The following is a 19,572-nucleotide window of genomic DNA, read 5'->3' as shown; positions in this document are numbered from 1 at the left end:
GAAAAAATGAATTTTTTTTGCGAACGCTGGATTTCAAAATTTATTTTGCAAAATATATTAAACTGATCTTAATAAAATTTACAGTATTGTTTTACTGTATCATAACGTTTTTCTGGGTGAAATATGAAGGTCCTAAGTGTAGTATAAATGCTTGTATAACGTAAAATGCAAATACTTGTTTTTGTATTGTTTTTTCGCCATTATTGCTATTTTTCAACAAGGGTGACTATTTATAAAAATTTTTACCAATTTTATATTATAGAAAATTTAGTTATGCAACTTTTATGTCTGTAAAGCTTTTCTCGGAAATGAATACTTTTACAGTTATAATTAAAAAACCAAAAAAAAATCGAATTTTTCCTTAATTTTTTGAAATTTTGATTATTTAAACAATGTTCCGGACCTTTTTAAGAGGGAGGATAACTCAAATATTATTATTTAATTTATTTTCAAGCAATTTCTGCAAAAAAAATTGAGTCACCTCTCAACGTCCATCTCAAAGCAGATCCGCCCTGGACTATTATGTGTTTTCATAATATAGGATTCATAATAATTATTTATATGTGTTAAAAGTACACGTTTAAGGCACGCGTGTGAAAGTTTGCAGAATGAGCGATAGTGAGTTCTGCAATTCACATGAGTGCCTTAAAAATGTACTTTTTAACACGCATATCATACAATATTTTTTCTACAAACGTAATTACAGGACAATATCTACAAAAACTTTTACTTGAACGTGACTGACATTCCATTTTTATAATTTTTTGACATTACATCAAAATTGTCTATACGGTCAATACGAACTGCAGTGCCTTAAAAATATTTTAAAGCACTAGTGCCTTAAAGTAGCATTTTTAACGCTCGTATGGAGTGCTAAATATTTCATTTTTAACACGGTTTTAGAAAAAAGATTTTTAAGTATGTTTTGATGCAATTTTGTATTGAAAGTTGAACGGAATATCACAGTCTAAGGTCCCACTGAAAAATCACTATTTTCATACATTATATAGTATATCAGAGATAAACTGAAAGAAAGCTAGCGCGCAACGACACGGGTTTGGGTTTGACAAGGTTAACAATGTTTAATGGCGAATGAGAGTTGTAAAAGCTATCATACGGCCTTCTGGAGCATACACACCCCACGAGTTTCATCGAGAACTGGGTGTCAGACAAGGATGTATACTACCTCTAAAATTATTCTATATACCTATATGGGTAGTGTTATTCAACTGACTTTACTATTTTATTATTTATGTTTTTAGGCACTAAGTTTAGTTTAAATAAAAGAAGACTTACTTTATATTATTTTATTTTACATCACTTATTTAATTTATTTAAATAGTTAAAAATAACTCAAACTAACACATCTAATTTATTTACAAACTCAAAATTTATGATTTTACTAACTCCACATAATAATTCCGATAACGAATACATTTTAAAATACACGGCACACAACTTTATTCGAATAAAATAATATTATTACGCGTCGACAACTGACTGGCCTGCTGACGGAATTTCCTTCTTATATACTTCGGTAGCGCTCGTCTTGAATGCCGTGGTAAGGACTCGTATTATCTCGTAACGACTAGAATCTTCGGTGAGAAATAGGCCAGGTTGTGAGCGGCAAACGAGACTCAAATATTTGGTCTGCAATTTTACATTATTAAAGACAGAGATCATAATAGTGGATATACTACCCAACACTCATCCAAACATAACCAAACTTGACAAGTTTGAGGTTTTGAGCTCATACTTATATCTGGAATCATTGATCACAAACACATGGTCATAACAGGAAGAGATTAAACGTAGATTATTATATTATGATCTATTAAAATTTCCTATAGCAAAAATGACCAAAATTTGGAACGACTGTCAAATTTCAAGATCGTTAAAGATGAGGTTGTTCAAGTGATTAATATTCCCAATACTGACTTACGGATGTGAAACTTGGACCCGAGACAATCCAAAAAACAAAAAGATTCACACCACTGAACTGTTCTGTTAGAGACGAATATTACGATCTCCTTGGACCGACTGTAGGAGAAAAATTGTTTTCAAGTTAATTTCTTGTGATTTAAGTAACCTAAAATTTAATATTTTAAACATTTTTTCGTATATCTGATACTAATCTTTCTATTCTGAAGAAAGTAACATTTATTACCAAACTACAAAAATTCGGTATTCCCTTTTAACTCCAGTTTTTTTAAACTAATCGTTCTAAGCCAGTCAAACTTCTAGAATCTATTATTAATACATAAATAAAGAAGTATGAATAAGGCCAATGAATAAAAACACCGCTAACATACATTATTAACCTTCCAATTGCATTTCTCATTTTTTTTTCAATAAAATATATTGATTTTTTAACTGTACCTTTTTTATTATTTATTCTATAAAGTTTGCTAAAAAAGAATTTTGTAGGTCTCTAAAAAATCTACAAGGCTATTAATATTAAATCCTTTTAAAATCATAAGTCGCAAAAAGAGGTGGCTGTAAAACGGTTGGTAAAGGTGGTGTTTGCTTGTTATTACAAGTTTTAAATGTCAATAGCTCACTCAGTTTTGCCATAGAAAAAATTTTTGCTAACCCCTTTCTTGGAAATTAAATATTCTACAATTTTATATTTACATTTTTTTTTCGTATCTCTGAATACGCGTGTTAAGTAGGGGGAAGTTTCCAATCACTTTTTCGCTGAAAAAAATAGGGACTGATATTCTTTTCATAATAAGTCACTTAATTTTTGAGCTAGATAATTTTTTATTTCTGTAGATAGATATTTTTAAGTGCTTCAAATTAGTTTCAACATGTAGACAAGGCGAAAACGGCGGGTTCTTTGGGAAAAATATTCCCATGAGATTTTTTTATCATAATTCCCATAATTACATTCGTTAGACATCCCAGAATAAGGTTCAAGAAGTCGCCCACGTGCAAAGTGGGCCTATTTTTTTTTTAATTTTATTTTAATCAAATTGCAAAAATCAATGTTTTTGGACCGAAAAATTTTTTTTTAGGTTTCTTGGACTATTCTGGATAAAAAAGGTCTCTTATAATTTTTCTCTAAAGTTGATTGTTTTCGAGATATAAGCAATTTAAAATTGAAAAAATCGAAAAATGGCGATTTTCAAGACTTAATAACTCGGTTAAAAGTTATCATTATGAAAGTCAGAAAGTGACTAAATCAAAGTTTAATGCCCCCACTACAAGGTCCCGAAGAAATTTTTGTCATTATTTTATTACTAAGCTGTTATTTTTAAGTAAAAATATTGAGCGCCATGCACGTGGTAGCCGCTCGTAAATGCTGAGTGTGAGAGAGATGCCACTCCGGCAGTCCAATTGTGCATCTCTTGCACTCACATTTACGGCGTGCATGGCGCTCAATATTATTACTTAAAAATAACAGCTTGGTAATAAAATAATGACAAAAATTTCTTCGGGCTCTTGTAGGGGGAACATTAAACTTTGATTTAGTCACTTTCTGACTTTCATAATAATAACTTTTAACCGAGTTATTAAGCCTTGAAAATCGCCATTTTTCATTTTTTTCAATTTAAATTGCTGATAACTCGAAAACGATCAATTTTAGAGAAAAATTATAAGAGATCTTTTTTATCCAGAATGGTCCAAAAAACCTATAAAAAAATTTTCCGGGCCAAAAATATTGATTTTTTGCAATTTGATTAAAAAAAATTTTTTAAAAAAATTTGGCCCACTTTTCACGTGGGCGACTTCTTGAACCTTATTCTGGGATGTCTCACGAATGTAACTATGCAAAAAAATCTCATGGGAATGTTTTTCCCAACGAACCCGCCGTTTTCTCCTTGTCTAATGTTATCCTCGAAAAATGCACATTTTTCCCGTCTTTTGAGTTTGAAACTACAATATTTAGCATTTGACGAAAGAGAGCTAATATAATAAAGCTTAGCTCGATTACTATTGGTTTTAAAGAAAATAAAAAAAAAAAATTTGTTTATTTTTTCAAAAGGTACATTTTTATTAATCAATTTGTTTTGATATAACGAAAACTTTTTGAGTTATTAGCGGAAAACTGATTAACAACATTGATTTTTTCGATATAAAACTAACACTTTCGATAGCGAATAAATCGAAAACTACTAACTTTATCAAAAAAATGTACAGAAGGTTTTTTGCTTAGAATGAATGTTTTTACCAACTTTTGAGGTCAAAATGGAATAAAAAATTTCCACTCCGAGATGGGGTGGCAACCACCCCCATGGTAAAAGCTCCTTTCGGCCTCGTATGGATTTTGATTCTTGGACTGTCTACTACTTATTCTCAAATTTTCAAGTAAATCGATCTATTCTGTAAAAATTGCGAGGTTTTGTCCTTTTTTTAAGCTTCATTACTTGGACTAAAAATGACAGTCACACATCAAATAAATTATTATCAAACTCAAATTAAATTTTTGTGTCGAAACTACTGTCAGTTTCACTTGACATTTTAAATATAAAAATGTTAGAGTCCGCTATAAAGCCTCTAAAATCAAAAAATCTAAATTTATTATTGAAACAGCAAATTATCAGACAAATTGAACAAACCGAACACACAGAAAATCCCCCACAAATTGAGTGCAATCAGAAAAATGTATCCTTTAAAAGCCAAGTCAGTCTTAACGAAACTACGATCGAATATTACACTGATGATGAGCAGTCCTCCAAATACGAATACTTGAAAATTGAATTGGCCAATATCCAAGTGGACGAAACCAACGCTGCTTTAGAGGGACAGGCTTTAGTTGGAAATTACGACCTAGTGGAAGGTCTGCTGGATAATATAATGCAGTATTTGGATTGCATGATATTAGGTTAGTATCGTCGGCACAAAATTAACCGTAGAAGGATTTATTATAGCTTTGAAAATTGGTATTTAAGTTAGACCAGACAAATTTGAGGTTTCGTATATTAGTAATCGATTTTAGATAACCTGTAATATGTAAGATGATTACTTAGTGCTTCTTTTTAAAATGGTATATATAGAGCATTTAGTGTTTAAATAAGACAAATTGAAGGGATTGAAAGCTAAGGGGTACAAGTGATAAAATCGTTTGATTAGGAAATGCCAAATAAAAGATATTCTTACATAATAAAATATACAGGGTGTCCAGGAACTCTACCGACAAACAAAGACAGGAGATTCCTCATATAATTTTAAGACATTTTAACCCAATTCATCTAGTCCGAAAATGCTTCCTAAGGGAGCTAGAGCGCTTTGAAGATGGCGTCTTGTAATTAGTTTTTCTTAAATACCTCCAGAACGCTTCTATTTAGAAAAACAAAAATTGGTACACATATTTATCTTCCAGAGATAAATCGATTTCATCTATTGTGAATTTCTAGTACCGGTCATAGGCGTCCGTTTTGGGTAGGGCAACGGTTATTTTATCGCATAACTTTTTTGTCTTTGACTTTTAAGCATTTTTGATACTGGATTATTATATTGTGAGGTATTCTAGTACTAAAAGGTACTCTTGATTTAAGTCGGTAGGACACACCGTTTTCTAGAAAAATCGATTTGAAAATTTTTCCTTTTTTGGATTTGAAAAAAAAATTGAAAAAAAATTTCAAAAAAGCGGTGTATTTTACCAACTTATAGCAAGAGTAACTTTTAGTCCTAAAATATCTCACAATTTAATACTTAATCTAAAATCAAAAATTCTTAAAAATTAAAGACAAAAAGTTATGCGATAAAATAACTTTTCACCTACCCAAAACGGACGCATATGACCGGTACTAGAAATTCGCAATTAATGAAATCGATTCGTCTCTGGAATATAAATAAACGTACCTGTTTTCGTTTTTCTACATGTTTTTTTTTGAAATTTTTTTTGGAAATTCAATAAACGAAAAAATTTCAAATCGATTTTTCTAGAAAACGGTGTGTTCTACCGACTTAAAGCAAGAGTACCTTTTAGTACTAGAATACCTCATAGTTTAATAATCCAGTGTCAAAAATGCTTAAAAGTTAAAGACATAAAAGTTATGCGATAAAATAACCGTTGCCCTGCCCAAAACGGACGCCTATGACCGGTACTAGAAATTCACAATGAATGTAATCGCTTTATCACTAGAAGATAAATATGCGTACCAATTTTCATTTTTTTTAATAAACGCGTTCTGGGGTTATTTAAGAAAAACTAATTACAAGACGCCATCTTCAAAGAGCTCTAGCTCCCTTAGGAAGCATTTTCGGACTAGAAGAATTGGGTTAAAATGTCTTAAATTTATCTGAGGAATCTCCTATCTTCGTTCGTCGGTAGAGTTTCTGGACACCCTGTATAGCTTAATAATCACTTATGAATTAATTTTGGATAAATGTACATTTAGATTATCTAAAAGCTTTTTTAATATTGGAACTTATTTTCATTAAAAATATTTGGGTTTTTGAAAATCTGTTTGCATTTATGACCCTCTACTTAAAATTGTGCACTGATTTCTCTATGCCACTTCAGTACTTTGCGAATTTCTTAAAGTAAAATAAAATAAAAATCGCGTTAAAAAATTTAATTTTTAAAAAACACAGACATACTTAACGGTAGGGGAGCGAAGTATGCTAAATGTGCAGTCACTCGAGCGCTTTGCGGACCCATTGGGTTGTGAAGAGTAGGTCCTAAAACCAAAAAAGTTAAGTAAAGTTTTCCATTTTAGTGGGGACTTTCCATTGTCTAATTAATTTTCCATTTCCAACAATCGTTTTTTCCGATTATAGGGGCATCTATCCATAATTTGAAAAAATGTTTCGAATAAAAGTTGCTCATTTTTACGCAAAAATTCCAAATCATGAATAAAAATTTGGGGCTCCTATTTAAGATTTGAAAGTAACCTCCCACCCCACCTCCGTGGGTGGTCGTGTTTGGTACTATTCGATGGATTTTTCAAAAATATTAATTAAGTGTATTTTGCAGTTTTTCGATCTAATATTTATTTTGCGAAATATCGCGGGATTTGTATTTAAAATTTTAAATTTACCCCCCACTCCTCTCCTTGAGGGGTAATGTTTGGTATCATTCAATAAATTTTTGAAAAATATTGAAAACGTTTTTTTTTTAGTTTTTCGATTTAACGCTCATTTCGCGAATTATTCGCTTTTTTTGTGAAACTTTTTAACTCACCCATTTCCTTACGCTGAAATCGTCAGATTTTTTAAATATACACTGTTTGGCATGTCCTTAACTTACCTTATCTTAATCTGACACTTTCGAGTATTTTAAGGATAGATTATTTTTTCGGGTCTCCGTTAACGAACTCCCCTGGGTTAAGAGCTAATATATGGTAGAGGTACATCTGCAGGGCACCAGGTTTCTCCCCATATGATAATCTGACGCGCTTTAGTAACTGCTAAAATCCCCGCTTGGGCTCCACTACCATATTTATTATTTATCATAATTTGATACCAGGTGTAGTTTACTGTGTTCTTCATCTTCAACTGTGTTTTTTAAACGGTATATACTCTTCCAACTTTTAGCCTGTTTCATGTTCTGGTTTGTTTCAAAAACGAGTTTTATCTACTTTATCTGATACTATGTATAAGATTTTAGTTTGTGACAACTCTCGTTATAAATAGCAGTACGTGAAGGGTTTAAAGTGTGCGTGAAGTAACACTGTATTTTAAATGGGATTGACTTTTTCGTACTGTTTTTTTGGCACACTTTCATGAAATCAAATATCCTTAAATTTCGCGTTGTCTTGATGATGACGTGTGAGCAATAAATTACAACAAAAGTTTTGACAGTTATGTGGTTTGAAAGAAGTTTGAATTTTTAAATGTCAAAGTTTCAAAAATTGTAGAATAGAAATGTATTTCAGTGACGAAGAGTTGCAGTGTTTTTATTTGTTTATCGTAGATAAAATATTGTATGAAACTGTGCGTGAACTACTTTTTGCGCATTTACGCGATGGATAGCACTCGCTTCGCTCGTGCTCTAAACATCGTATGTGTGCGCAAAAACCATACTTCACGAAATGTTTCATAAATAACTATTGAAAATTCCAGTTATCGAGCTCCCAAAATATGTACAATAAAATTATTAACTTTTTCGAAAAACTCGTTGCATTTATACACACAGGAATGAGGTTAAGTCGTACTTGCTTAGCGGTGTGAATTTCCCCTTTTTGTCCTACAAACTCTAGACCACTATTCTGTTTTCGCTTCTACTATGTACAAAAATTTACAGAAGTAATACAATATGTCATGTGGTAATTAACTCCACCATTGATCAGAACCCAAAACAGAAGTCATTGCCCTCCTATATTAGAGAAGATTAAAGAAAATCCCCAACCAAGAAAGATCTAACAATACACAACAGACACCCTGCAGATAAAACAAACTATAACAGGCAGCCAAACTCTGAAAAGTTTACCTATCAAAAAACGAGGGCTTCCTGAACTATATCGAAAAGCTAAATTCAAGTGAGGATACAAAAAACTACAGCTTATGGAAAGAAAATAAATTAAATTAAAGCTTATGTTTCTTCTTCAGTTGTCACTCCTACCGGAAATTGGAAATCAGCATGGCCAATGCGACCTCATTAGCAGCGCGCCTAAAAAGTTCAATCGAACTACACCCGAACCATTCACGTAGATTTCGAAGCCACGACATTTTTCTTCTTCCCACACTCCTTTTGCACTTAATTTTGCCCTGCATGATATTTCTTAAAAGATAGTACTTTTCACCCCTCATAATGTGCCCCAAGTATTCCATCTTTCTAGTTTTTATATTATTTTTATAAATTCGCATCTTTTGTCTAATCTTTGCAGTACTTGCGTGTTAGTGACACGGTCAATCCATGATATTTTGAGAATGCGCCTATAGCACCACATCTTAAATGTTTCGATGTTTTTTATGGTCGACTGTTTTAGTGTTAAAGCCTCAATTCCATATAACAGTGTGGAAAAGACATAACACCGCAGCATTCGTATTCGTAACTTTATGTTGATATTACGATTGCAAAAGAGTTTGCGCATTCTATTAAAGACTGACCTAGCAATTTCTACTCTGTATTTAATCTCTTTTGTTTGATCAGTATCGTCTCTGATCCAAAGCACCTAGATATATAACAGGACACACGCTCAATCGCTGTATTGTCTATTACAAAATTAGCTCTAATATTCTTTGATTTCGCGGTTACCATAAGTTTAGTTTTTTTCAAGTTAATATTCAAACCGTAACTGTTACAGTATTATGAGACTTTGAACGTAATGTAGTTCTATTAGCGTTCCCGATAGGAGAACCGTATCGTCAGCATACCTTATATTGTTGATCGTCTCATCATTTACTATTAGACCAACATCTTCTTCCGCGACTGCTTGTTGACAGATGGCTTCACTATACAGATTAAATAAAAGTGGCGATAAGATACATCCCTGTCGGACTCCTCGACGGATTTGAATTTCTTCTGTTATATTATATAAAGATCTTCCTATACCTATAAAGAAACCTAAAGAAAGTTGGGCAAAGACAAATAAAGAGAAAGCAGAAATTTTCGCTTTACAACTTGGAGTTATGAAACACTTGAAGAACTAAAAGAACTACTATAGAATTGAAACAGTTTTCAATCGTCTCTCAAAACTAAAAGAACTACTAAAGAATTGAAACAGTTTTCAATCGTCTCTCAACACGAGAAGATATTGATGACGAAAATGAGGTAGGGTGCATTATAAAACAGAACTAGACCCTAAAAAATCTCTCAGACATGACCTAATTACTCGAAAAGATGTAGGTATGGATTATTTTGTTAATGAAGAAATTTATTTAAACAATAACTAGTTATCATAAATAAAACCTCAATGCTTAACTAAACTATACTTTCAAATAACGTGGAGTGGACCATTCTTCTCTACTAGACGCAAATTTCTTCGAATGTCTTTCATGAGATCCTGTGCGGAATTTAGGTCAATATCCCTTAGTTGTTCGTAAATTCGTCGTCTTAATTATTTTTCATCTTGGGCTTCCCCAGTCTTGGGCTTAACCTTCGGATAACCAAGCGGGGGAAATTGTGACCCCAGCGTATGTTTTTCTAAAAGTATTTTTAATTTTTAACTTATTATTTTTTATTTGACTTTAATATCATTCTAGATATCCTCATATTTCGAAATAAAAAAATTCCCTATATTTTACGAATAAAAAATATATTCTAAAGTTGATGTTTTGTAAGATAGCGTCTATTATGTGTAATTCCACGTAGTTTTACGCTAATGACGTCGACTTTGCAAAGTAACAAGACACTTACTCAACATACACACTACACACGGCACTAATACTCATGTTGTGACTGGCTGAATGACATAAAGTCCATGCCATAAAAAAAAATTAAAAAAAAGAAATTGAAGAATCTCAGATGCAGAATCCACCAATTTAATAAATTAAAATGGTAGAAAACTGAGATTTTTCGTGTTTGAAAGTTCCTACTGGTACATCCTTAATCTGCGACTTTTTCAATTAATAAGACAGCAGACGACGAATATAGAAAACGAAAGGGAAACGATCACATTTCGCTTTCATCCGTCTAGGAAAAACGGACAGCAGAAGAACTTTCAGTACTCAAATCCGAGTAAAGGAAATAAAAATAATAAATGATGGTTTTGCTTGTTTTCGATTCAGAGGGTTGCACACCAGCTAGATAGGCCCTGTTTCTACCCTTTCAGGCGTCATCAGTAGCTTTCCAAAGTGTGCCCACCTCACACACTTGAGGTGGGCACACTTTGGAAAGCTACTGATGACGCCTGAAAGGGTAGAAACAGGGCCTATCTAGCTGGTGTGCAACCCTCTGAATCGAAAACAAGCAAAACCATCATTTATTATTTAAAAAAAAAGAACTTTATTTTTTTGTTAATTGTCTTAATTGTCATTTGTGTCATTTTTGACCTGGGGTCATTTTCCCCCACCCCTTGGTCATCCGTGTAACAAAAAAGAATGTGTGTGTACTTTGTACGCACGTAAGAAGTTATTCTTCTATTATATAATTTTAATAAAGTAATTGTATTCTATTTAAATATTAAACTAACTTTCTTATCTACCACTTTCAAAATTTTTTTAATTAAAACAACCAAAAAAAGATGAATCGTCCAGGATTGGAACCCGGGACCTTTCGATCTCTAACCGAACGCTCAACAACTAGACCACCGAGTCTCCTGTGATTGACACGTAAGTTTCGGATATAATTACACAACACGGTGACAAATAGATTGAGTGGTATCGTGATAAAAATGTTATACCTACATATTTTATTATCTTACTACAGAAGAAGAGAAATTCAAAGACACAAAAATTATAATAAATAATACATTTACTAAAAACACTAATATATTCTTTTAATGATTGATTTGCGCTGATACAGATACTATCTTGAAAGAATAGAAATGAACTACATACTCTCTGTGTGCGCATGCGCGCAGATTTATGAAAAATTCGCGATCTCAATCGCGCCTAAAGAAGAATAACTTCAAAAAGGTTGGTCATCGGAAGGTTAAAATGACCTACCCTTTGGACCTCTAGTACATCTGGAGAATCAAAATGTAGTTTTACCTCCGAGGTGCAGAAATGGTTATGCGTGGATTGTTTTCATTACGACATAACCTGACAGATTTTAGCTTTGAGTAACTATCTGCCCAACCAACTTGTAGATACTTTTCTTTATTTCTAATTTATACTACATCTTAAAGCGAAAACTTCAAAACAAATTAATATTAACTGACAGCGGACAATGTAAACAAGCTTTCGTTTCCAAAGGCAACTTAATATTATTTTGTTTTTGTTAAACTTAAAGCCAATGAATTTTGCGCCATAACTTTTAGGACATACTTTACTTACTTATAGGTCTGGATCCCGCGTATGAAAAAAAAGCTGATTAATAGCAAGCTGAAATTTTGTTAATAACTTAAGGGTGTCTAGTAGGACAAACGTTGATATATATGAACACTGGAACAGGGGAAGTTTTAATTGTGGAACAGGTTTAAAATTTCGAACGGTCAGACCACGAAAACGTCACGTGTATTTTGTCCGACAGAACTTCCAATTGATTTGTTACCCTTTCATTAACCTCTCATACCAAAATCAGACTGCTACTAATCACCTGTCATAATTCCTGTCGTTGGACATATTCTACGTGTTCCACTCATTATAATTCCCATTTGGTGATAAATTGCAGCCTGATTTTTGCATGAGAGTTTAATGAAAGGGTAACAAATCAATTGGAAATTCTGTCGGACGAAATACATTTGACGTTTTCGTGGTCTGACCGTTCCAAATTTTCAACCTGTTCCACAATTAATACTTCCCCTGTTCCAGTATTCCTATACATCAAAGTTTGTACGACTAAACACCGTTAAGCTATTAACAAATTTTCAGCTTGCTATTAATCAACTTTTTTTCATACGTGGGATCCAGACCTATTATGTTAACCTTCTTTACAAACCCCGTCATAAGAGTTAAATATTTTCCATCTTAAAAACTCTATTTACTATGCTTTTACAAGCTTTTTCTTCTTCATGTGCCATCTCCGCGAGGGAGGTTGGCAATCATGATGGCTAGTCTGATCTTAGATGCTGCTGCTCTGAATAGTTCGTTTGATGTGCATCCGTACCATTCCCTCAAGTTACGCAACCACGAGATTCGTCTCCTTCCTACACTTCTCTTGCCCTGGATCTTCCCCTGTATAATCAACTGAAGTATGTTGTATCTCTCATTACGCATAACATGCCCCAGGTACTGCAGCTTTCGTGTCTTGATGGTTTCCAATATTTCCAGTCTTTTGTTGACTCTTCTCATGACTTCGTTGTTTGTTATATGCTCGGTCCATGATATCTTCAGGATTCTTCTATACACCCACAGTTCAAATGCTTCCAACTTTCTAGTAGTCGATGCGTTAAGTGTACATGCTTCTATCCCGTAAGGCAGAGTCGAGAAAATATAACATCTTGCCAGCCTAACTCTCAAGTCTAATTTCAGTTCTCTTGCACAAAGTACCTTTCTCATTTTATTGAACTTAGTTCTTGCTTTCTCTATTCGAAATTTGATTTCTTTGGAGTAATCTTTTGTGTGATTAATTATTGTGCCAAGATAGTTGTAGTTTTCTACTTGATCTAAAGTTTTACGTTTAGTTGTCAGGCTTTCATCATTATTTTGGGTTTTTGATATCCTCATAAATTTAGTTTTCTTAATGTTTATTGATAATCCATATTCTTCTCCATACTCAACTATCTTGTTCATTAGCTGTTGAAGGTCTTTAAGGTTGTCTGCTATTATGATAGTATCGTCCGCATATCTAATGTTGTTAATTGGCGTTCCATTTACCTTTATTCCTGTTGTTTCTCCCTCAAGAGCTCTTTTCATAATTTCTTCAGGGTATGGATTGAATAGTAGTGGTGATAATACACACCCCTGTCGCACTCCTCTTTTAATTTCGAACTCTTCTGATGTGTGTTCGTTAATACGTATGGGTGATTGCTGTTTATAATACAGATTTTTTATAATTCGAAGGTCATTGTATTGTAATTGTTTTGTTTTAAGGACGTCCATTAGCTATTTGTGGCGGACTTTATCGAAAGCCTTGTTGTAATCTATGAAACAGACGTACATATCCTGGTTCACGTCCAAGGATCTCTGGATTAGTACGTTGAATGTAAAGAGAGCTCCACGGGTACATACGCCTCTACGGAATCCAAATTGGGTTTCTTCAATTACTCCAGGGAAATAAGGCAAAAGTATACCATGTTCGGGACACTTGAACAGCCAGGTTGCAAATAGGTTTTTTGGGTACTATATACCTAATACATTATACATACAAAAATGCCCGTCACAGTTCGGACGAGAAATTTAGTTATTAACAAATAAGTGTCAAAAATGGCAGTTTTTTTGTTTAAATCGCTACGGGTAAAAATAGGGTAATTAAATATCTTATTTATAATATTATTCTTTTAGTAGATGAGCCAAGGTTTAAAATGACAGTTTTTTAATTTCGGTTCGATCATTTGTTGCTTCAGAAATTGCAAAATAAAACTAAAATTTCTAAAATAAAAAAATTGCTATAACTTTTGCGAAAATGACCTTAAGACTTTCAAGTTGCACGAAAAGTTGAGATAAACAGTCCGTATAACGTACAAAAATTTTTAAAACAATTCGTCAATTAGTTTAAATTTTATTCAATTTGTTTATCCCAATGAACTTTTTTTTCGCAATATTATTGTTCAGAAAATAGTAATACAATAGCAATTCTGTGAAAACCACATGAAAGAAGAAAAGTGTCATGATTTCAAAGTATTTTAAAAAATCATTAAAAAGTCATTTTTATCATTCCGAAAACATTTTACTAAAGTAGGGTCATTTTTAGTTCATAAGCAATTTGAATAACTTTGTTAATATTGACTGCAGATTAAAACTACTTTGGGATTTGAAAAGATGGTATTTTTATACGAATTTTCAACAAACACTTTTTGCCTAGGTTAATTAGAGTCAAAGTTAGCCACTTTTTTTATTTAATTGACAGCCACTTTGTTCATAAAAATTAAGCAACCCAACTAGCGCCATTCCGAAGTTAAAGGTATATAGTTTATGTGTAAAAGTTTGAGTAAACTTTAAACTTTAACAGAGTTGTTAATAAAGCATTAAAAATAACGTTCTAACGAAATCGGTGGAAATAAATTATTAAAATACGTGCACTCAAAAAATGAAAATGATTCTTCAAACATATGCTGCAATTAATATCTCCAGAGCTTGCTGATGGATTTTGATCATAATTTTTTTAAATTGTATGTACTCGTAGTCTTGTAGAGTACGTTATGTACGTAAAGCCCCACCTAACATTTCAAAATGTTAGGGGGACTTCCCCTTATCACTCAGGAATATGAAAAATAGATTACGACCGATTCTAAGACCTACCAAATATACATATATAATTTCATAAAAATTCGTCAAGCGGTCTCGGAGGAGTATGGAAACTAACACTGTGACAGGAGAGTTTTATAGATGTAAATATATAGATAGGTATTAACAAATAGGGGTTGGTGATGGAAAAGTGCAAATTAAGGGTTGTATGTATTTTTTAATCCTACATCATATAAAATTAAGATAGACAATTTTGTCCAAAAAAAAATAAAAAAATAAACAAAAAAGGTCAGGGGGGCAATCCTTTTTGTAACTTATGGGTATGAAAAATAGATTAAAACCTATTCTCAGTCCCATAGGATACAATTTTAAAATTTCATAAAAATCGGCCAAGCCGTTTCTGAGTAGTATGGTAACTAACACTGTTACAGGAGAATTTTATGTATATTGAAGTAACTGAATTAAATAATAAAAGTGGCTAACTTTGACCGTAATTAACATAGGCGAAAAGTTTTTTTTTAAATGTGTGCAAAAATACCAGCTTTTGAAATTCCAAGGTAAATTTACTCCACAGTCAATATTAACAAAGCTATTCAAATTGTTTTCAAGCCAAAAATGACTCTACTTTAGTAAAATGTTTTCGTAGTGACAAAAATTACTTTTTAATGATTTTCTTCAATAAATTGAAAACAAGACTATTGTTTTTTCATGTGGTTTTCACAGAATTTCAATATAATTATTATTTTCGGAACAATAACATTACAAAAAAAGCTCTTTGGGATAAACAAATTGAATAAAATTTAAACTAATTGACGAATCGTCTTATATTTTTTTGTGCAGTATATGGACTCTTTGACTCAACTTTTTCTGAAATATAAAAGTCGTAAGGTCACTTTCGCGAAAGTTATAGCAAATTTTTTATTTTCGAAATTTTAGTTTTATTTTGCAATTTTCGAAGCAACAAATGATCGAACCAAAATTAAAAAAATGCCGTTTTAAATATTGGCTCATCTACTAAAAGAAGAATACTATAAATAAGATATTTAATTATTTTATTTTTACCTGTAGCGATTTAAACGAAAAAACTGCCATTTTTGACCCTTATTTGTTAATAACTAAAATTCTCGTCCGAACTGTGACGGACATTTTTGTATGTATAATGTATTAGGTATATAGTACCCAAAAAACCCATTTGCAACCTGGCTGCTCAAGTGTCCCGACAAAAACCTTATTCCCCTGGAGTAAATATCCATATCAAGTGTTTGGTAAATGCGTATATGAATGATCTTTAAAAACATTTTAAGTGTGTGAGACATCAGGCTTATGGTGCGGTGTCGGTGCATTCTCTAGCATTTTTCTTTTTTGGGAGACAAATAAATGTTGAGGTCAACCATTCGTTGGGTACAGTTTACATTCATTTACAAGGTATCCATTTACAGCGTATTCGTTTACAAGCTTACTTTTATGTAAAAAGTTTATTCAGTATGCTTTGTTATTGTACCGGCTGTCCCAATAAGAATGGCTCTCGGCCATATCTCAGGAACCGTTTATAGTAGAGCTTTGAAATGAAAAATTTTATAACAAAAGTTGCCTCAGGAAAAGCCTGGAAATTATTTTCATAATTGTGGATTCACCGCTAGAGGGCGTAATTGAATATCAAAAATTTTAAAATCTAAATTTTACAAAATTTTCCTAATGAAGGAGCACTGTAAATCTGATTATTGTAATCTTCATAAAATTCTGCGCATATTTGATTTAACAAGTTTAACTCTACTTTTGCAAATAAGAGGTGGGGGTGAGTGGGAACCTTGTTATGAAAAAATGGCTGTAAGTCCGGTTCTGCTGAATCAAATTTTGAAAACTGGGTCTTGTTGAAGACAGATCTTTTTCTTCAATGTAAGCGTGATCATTTTGAACCATCCTAATAAGTAATAAGCCAGCTGGTAGGCGTTATTTAATTTTTTTCAGAAATCTAGTTTTCTTTGGAAAATATTAAATACAAGTATGCATTTTTAATCATACTTTATAAAATTACATTAAATGAGCAATAGAATAGCGAAAACCGCATGTCGATACCTTTTTTATATCTCAAGATATCTCGAGAAACGTGTAAATTTTATACATAACTGTTACTATCACCGGTAAACTAAGTTAATGAAAAGTAGTGTGCTGTGGGAAAAAACAAAAAAAAAAACATTTTACAGATGTCAACGTATAAAAATATAATTAATTAAAACAACAATATAAAGACAAACAATACTATTAAAATTAAATATAACAAAGAACAAAAAGAACTACTTAGTGACGACCTAAATATTCAAATTGTTGCCCATCATACACTACTCTAGAATACATTAAACAGAGAATACTAAACGCCATTCAAAGCATATCGAGAGCAGAAATTGAGACTGCTGTTCAATCTACTCTTGAAAGAGTAAATGTTTGCAACGAAAATGATGGCCAAAAATATGAACATTTATGTCATCACTAAATAGTTGTTTTTATTTCTTTGTAATAGGGCTTTTCAACGCTTCTCATTTGTTTCGAGCCTCTGTCATATGCCGTATAATCCCTGTATAATATTCATATACGAGATATGAACGAGGCTCGAAACCAATGAGAAGCGTTGAAAAGACCTAATATACGTTGACAGATAGAAAATTTTTCTTTGTTGTTTCCATACCACACTACTTTTCCTAAACTTCGTTTACCGGTGACAGTAATAGTTATGTTTTTAAATTTACACGTTTTGTAAGATATCTCGAGATAGAAAAAGGTATTAACATGTGGTTTTCGCTATTTTGTTGATAATTTTGTCTAATTTTGTAATATGGTATTAAAAATGCATGTTTGTATTTAATATTTTCCAAATAAAACTAGATTTCTGAAAAAAATTAAATAACGCCTTCTAGCTGGCATATTACTAAGTAAGTTGGTTCGAAATCATAACTTTTACATTGACGAAAAAGATCCGTCTTCAACAAGACCAAATTTGCAAAATTTGATTAAGCAGAACCGGACTCACAGCCAGTTTTTCATAACAAGTTTCCCACTCACCCCCACCTCTTGTTTCCAAAGGTAGACCTAAACTTGTGAAATCAAATATGCGTAGAATTTTATGAAGAATACGAAGATCGGATTTCCATTGCCCCTTCATTGGGAAAATTTTGTAAAATTTAGATTTTTTAATTTTTGATATTCAATTAAGCCCTCTAGCGGTGGTCCCACAATTATGAAAATAATTTCCAGGCCTTTCCTGAGGCAACTTTTTTTATAAATATTTTTTTCTGAAAGCTCTACTATAAACGGTTCCTGAGATATGGCCGAGAGCCATTCTTATTGGGACACCCGGTACGTTTACTAACTTTTAATATTTTTCAACATTATTTTAGAAATCAAATCATCCTTCCGCTTGGCACAAACTCTACAAACATACATCGCTTACGAAGATTCGATCGGCGGTAAAAGTTGCGATATACCTAAGAAATTATGTGAACCTTCCAAATTAGAAACGTTGGAGGAAATAAAATCGAAGTTGTTTGTTTCTCTGAACAGATACGATCACATAAAACAACTCAAACAGGAGCACGATCAAAGAAAGAACGACTACAAATTGGCGCTAAAAAACTTCAAAATTATTCTCGAAGTGATGAACATCAACGAAAAATCCTTGAACAAATTGAGGCAACAATTCGAAGAGGTCCTAATGAACTACCAACACGCGCGATGTATCCTCAATCAGGAGTTGCCTTTTATTTTGACAGAGAGGACAAAGGTCTTGGGCGATTGTTTGAAGTTATTGGGACGGGAATGTGGAGAGTGGGGTGGAAACCGAGACGAGTTGTCACGGTTATTTACTGAGTTGGGAAACAATCTCAACTTCAATTAAATTTTAAGATTTTGGCAAGGCTAGTTTATGGTTAATATCTCAAATAATTTTAAGATATTAATTTGTACATGTATCATTTAAATAAATATAATAAAACATTTTTTTCTTAAAGTTTTATTGTTAAGAGCGCGTCATCAATATTTTTTTTCGAAAATTTTGCGAACTTTCAACAGTCCTGCAATAATGCTTCGGCAGTACGACAGTCACACTATACTATCAAGAACGAAGGCGCAATACTATGATAACACAATAATTATTATATTCACAGATGCGCTAAATGTTGCCAAGCCAGTCAATTTCGATTTCTTGTTATAGATAATAATCGATTTTTGCATACACAAATTTCTTCTTCTTCTTCTTCTTCTTCAACCTGTTTGCTTGCAGTCCTAGACAAAGGCCTCCAAATGAGTTCTCCATTCTTCTCTGTTTTGTAGTATTTGGTGCCAGTTTTTCCCCATTTTTGCTCTGATTTCGTCTAGCCATCGTTTTTGTGATCTTCCTTTACTTTACTACTACTTTGCTCGCGTGGTCTCCAATATACAATGTTTATCGTCCACCTTTCAATGTTTTGCCTGCCCCGTTCCATTTCATTTGCGTAATTCTTCCAATTACTTCTAAAACCTTCGACCTCGGTGTAGTCCTCAGTCTATTGGCTGATACCTCTGTAAGTGTCACCGTCTGCATTCCATAGATCATAACTGGTAGAATACAACTGTTGAGTATTCTTTTCTTTAGATTTGTTGGTATATTTTTGTTTTTTATCACTGAGTCTTCCTATTGCTGCCCAAATCATCTGGGTTCTTCTAGTTATCTCTGCCGTTTGATTCTGTTTGCCTAGTTTG

At 32.6% G+C, this 19,572-nt stretch overlaps 2 protein-coding genes across 3 annotated transcripts in view; both read left to right on the top strand.

Moving 5' to 3' along the window:
• LOC126882948 (neuronal growth regulator 1-like) overlaps positions 1-19,572 on the top strand; it is an 802,823-nt gene that overhangs the window by 296,730 nt on the left and 486,521 nt on the right. The gene's annotated exons all lie outside the window — the stretch shown is intronic.
• LOC114324266 (uncharacterized) lies at positions 4,431-18,830 on the top strand. The gene is made up of 2 exons (XM_028272063.2): positions 4,431-4,828; positions 18,234-18,830. The coding sequence occupies exons 1-2, from the start codon at positions 4,477-4,479 to the stop codon at positions 18,728-18,730; spliced, it is 849 nt and encodes a 282-aa protein (XP_028127864.1). The 5' UTR covers positions 4,431-4,476; the 3' UTR covers positions 18,731-18,830.

The sequence above is a fragment of the Diabrotica virgifera genome, chromosome 4 (assembly GCF_917563875.1).
Source record: "Diabrotica virgifera virgifera chromosome 4, PGI_DIABVI_V3a".
Lineage (NCBI taxonomy): Eukaryota > Metazoa > Arthropoda > Insecta > Coleoptera > Chrysomelidae > Diabrotica > Diabrotica virgifera.
Note: the sequence above shows the minus strand (reverse complement) of the source record. Positions and strands in the feature narration are given on the sequence as shown.

Coding starts and splice junctions, on each gene's coding strand:
- LOC114324266 (XM_028272063.2), top strand. CDS start 4,477: ATGTTAGAGTCCGCTATAAAGCCTCTAAAATCAAAAAATCTAAATTTA. Junction 4,829..18,233: donor TTTGGATTGCATGATATTAG/GTTAGTATCGTC, acceptor ACATTATTTTAG/AAATCAAATCATCCTTCCGC.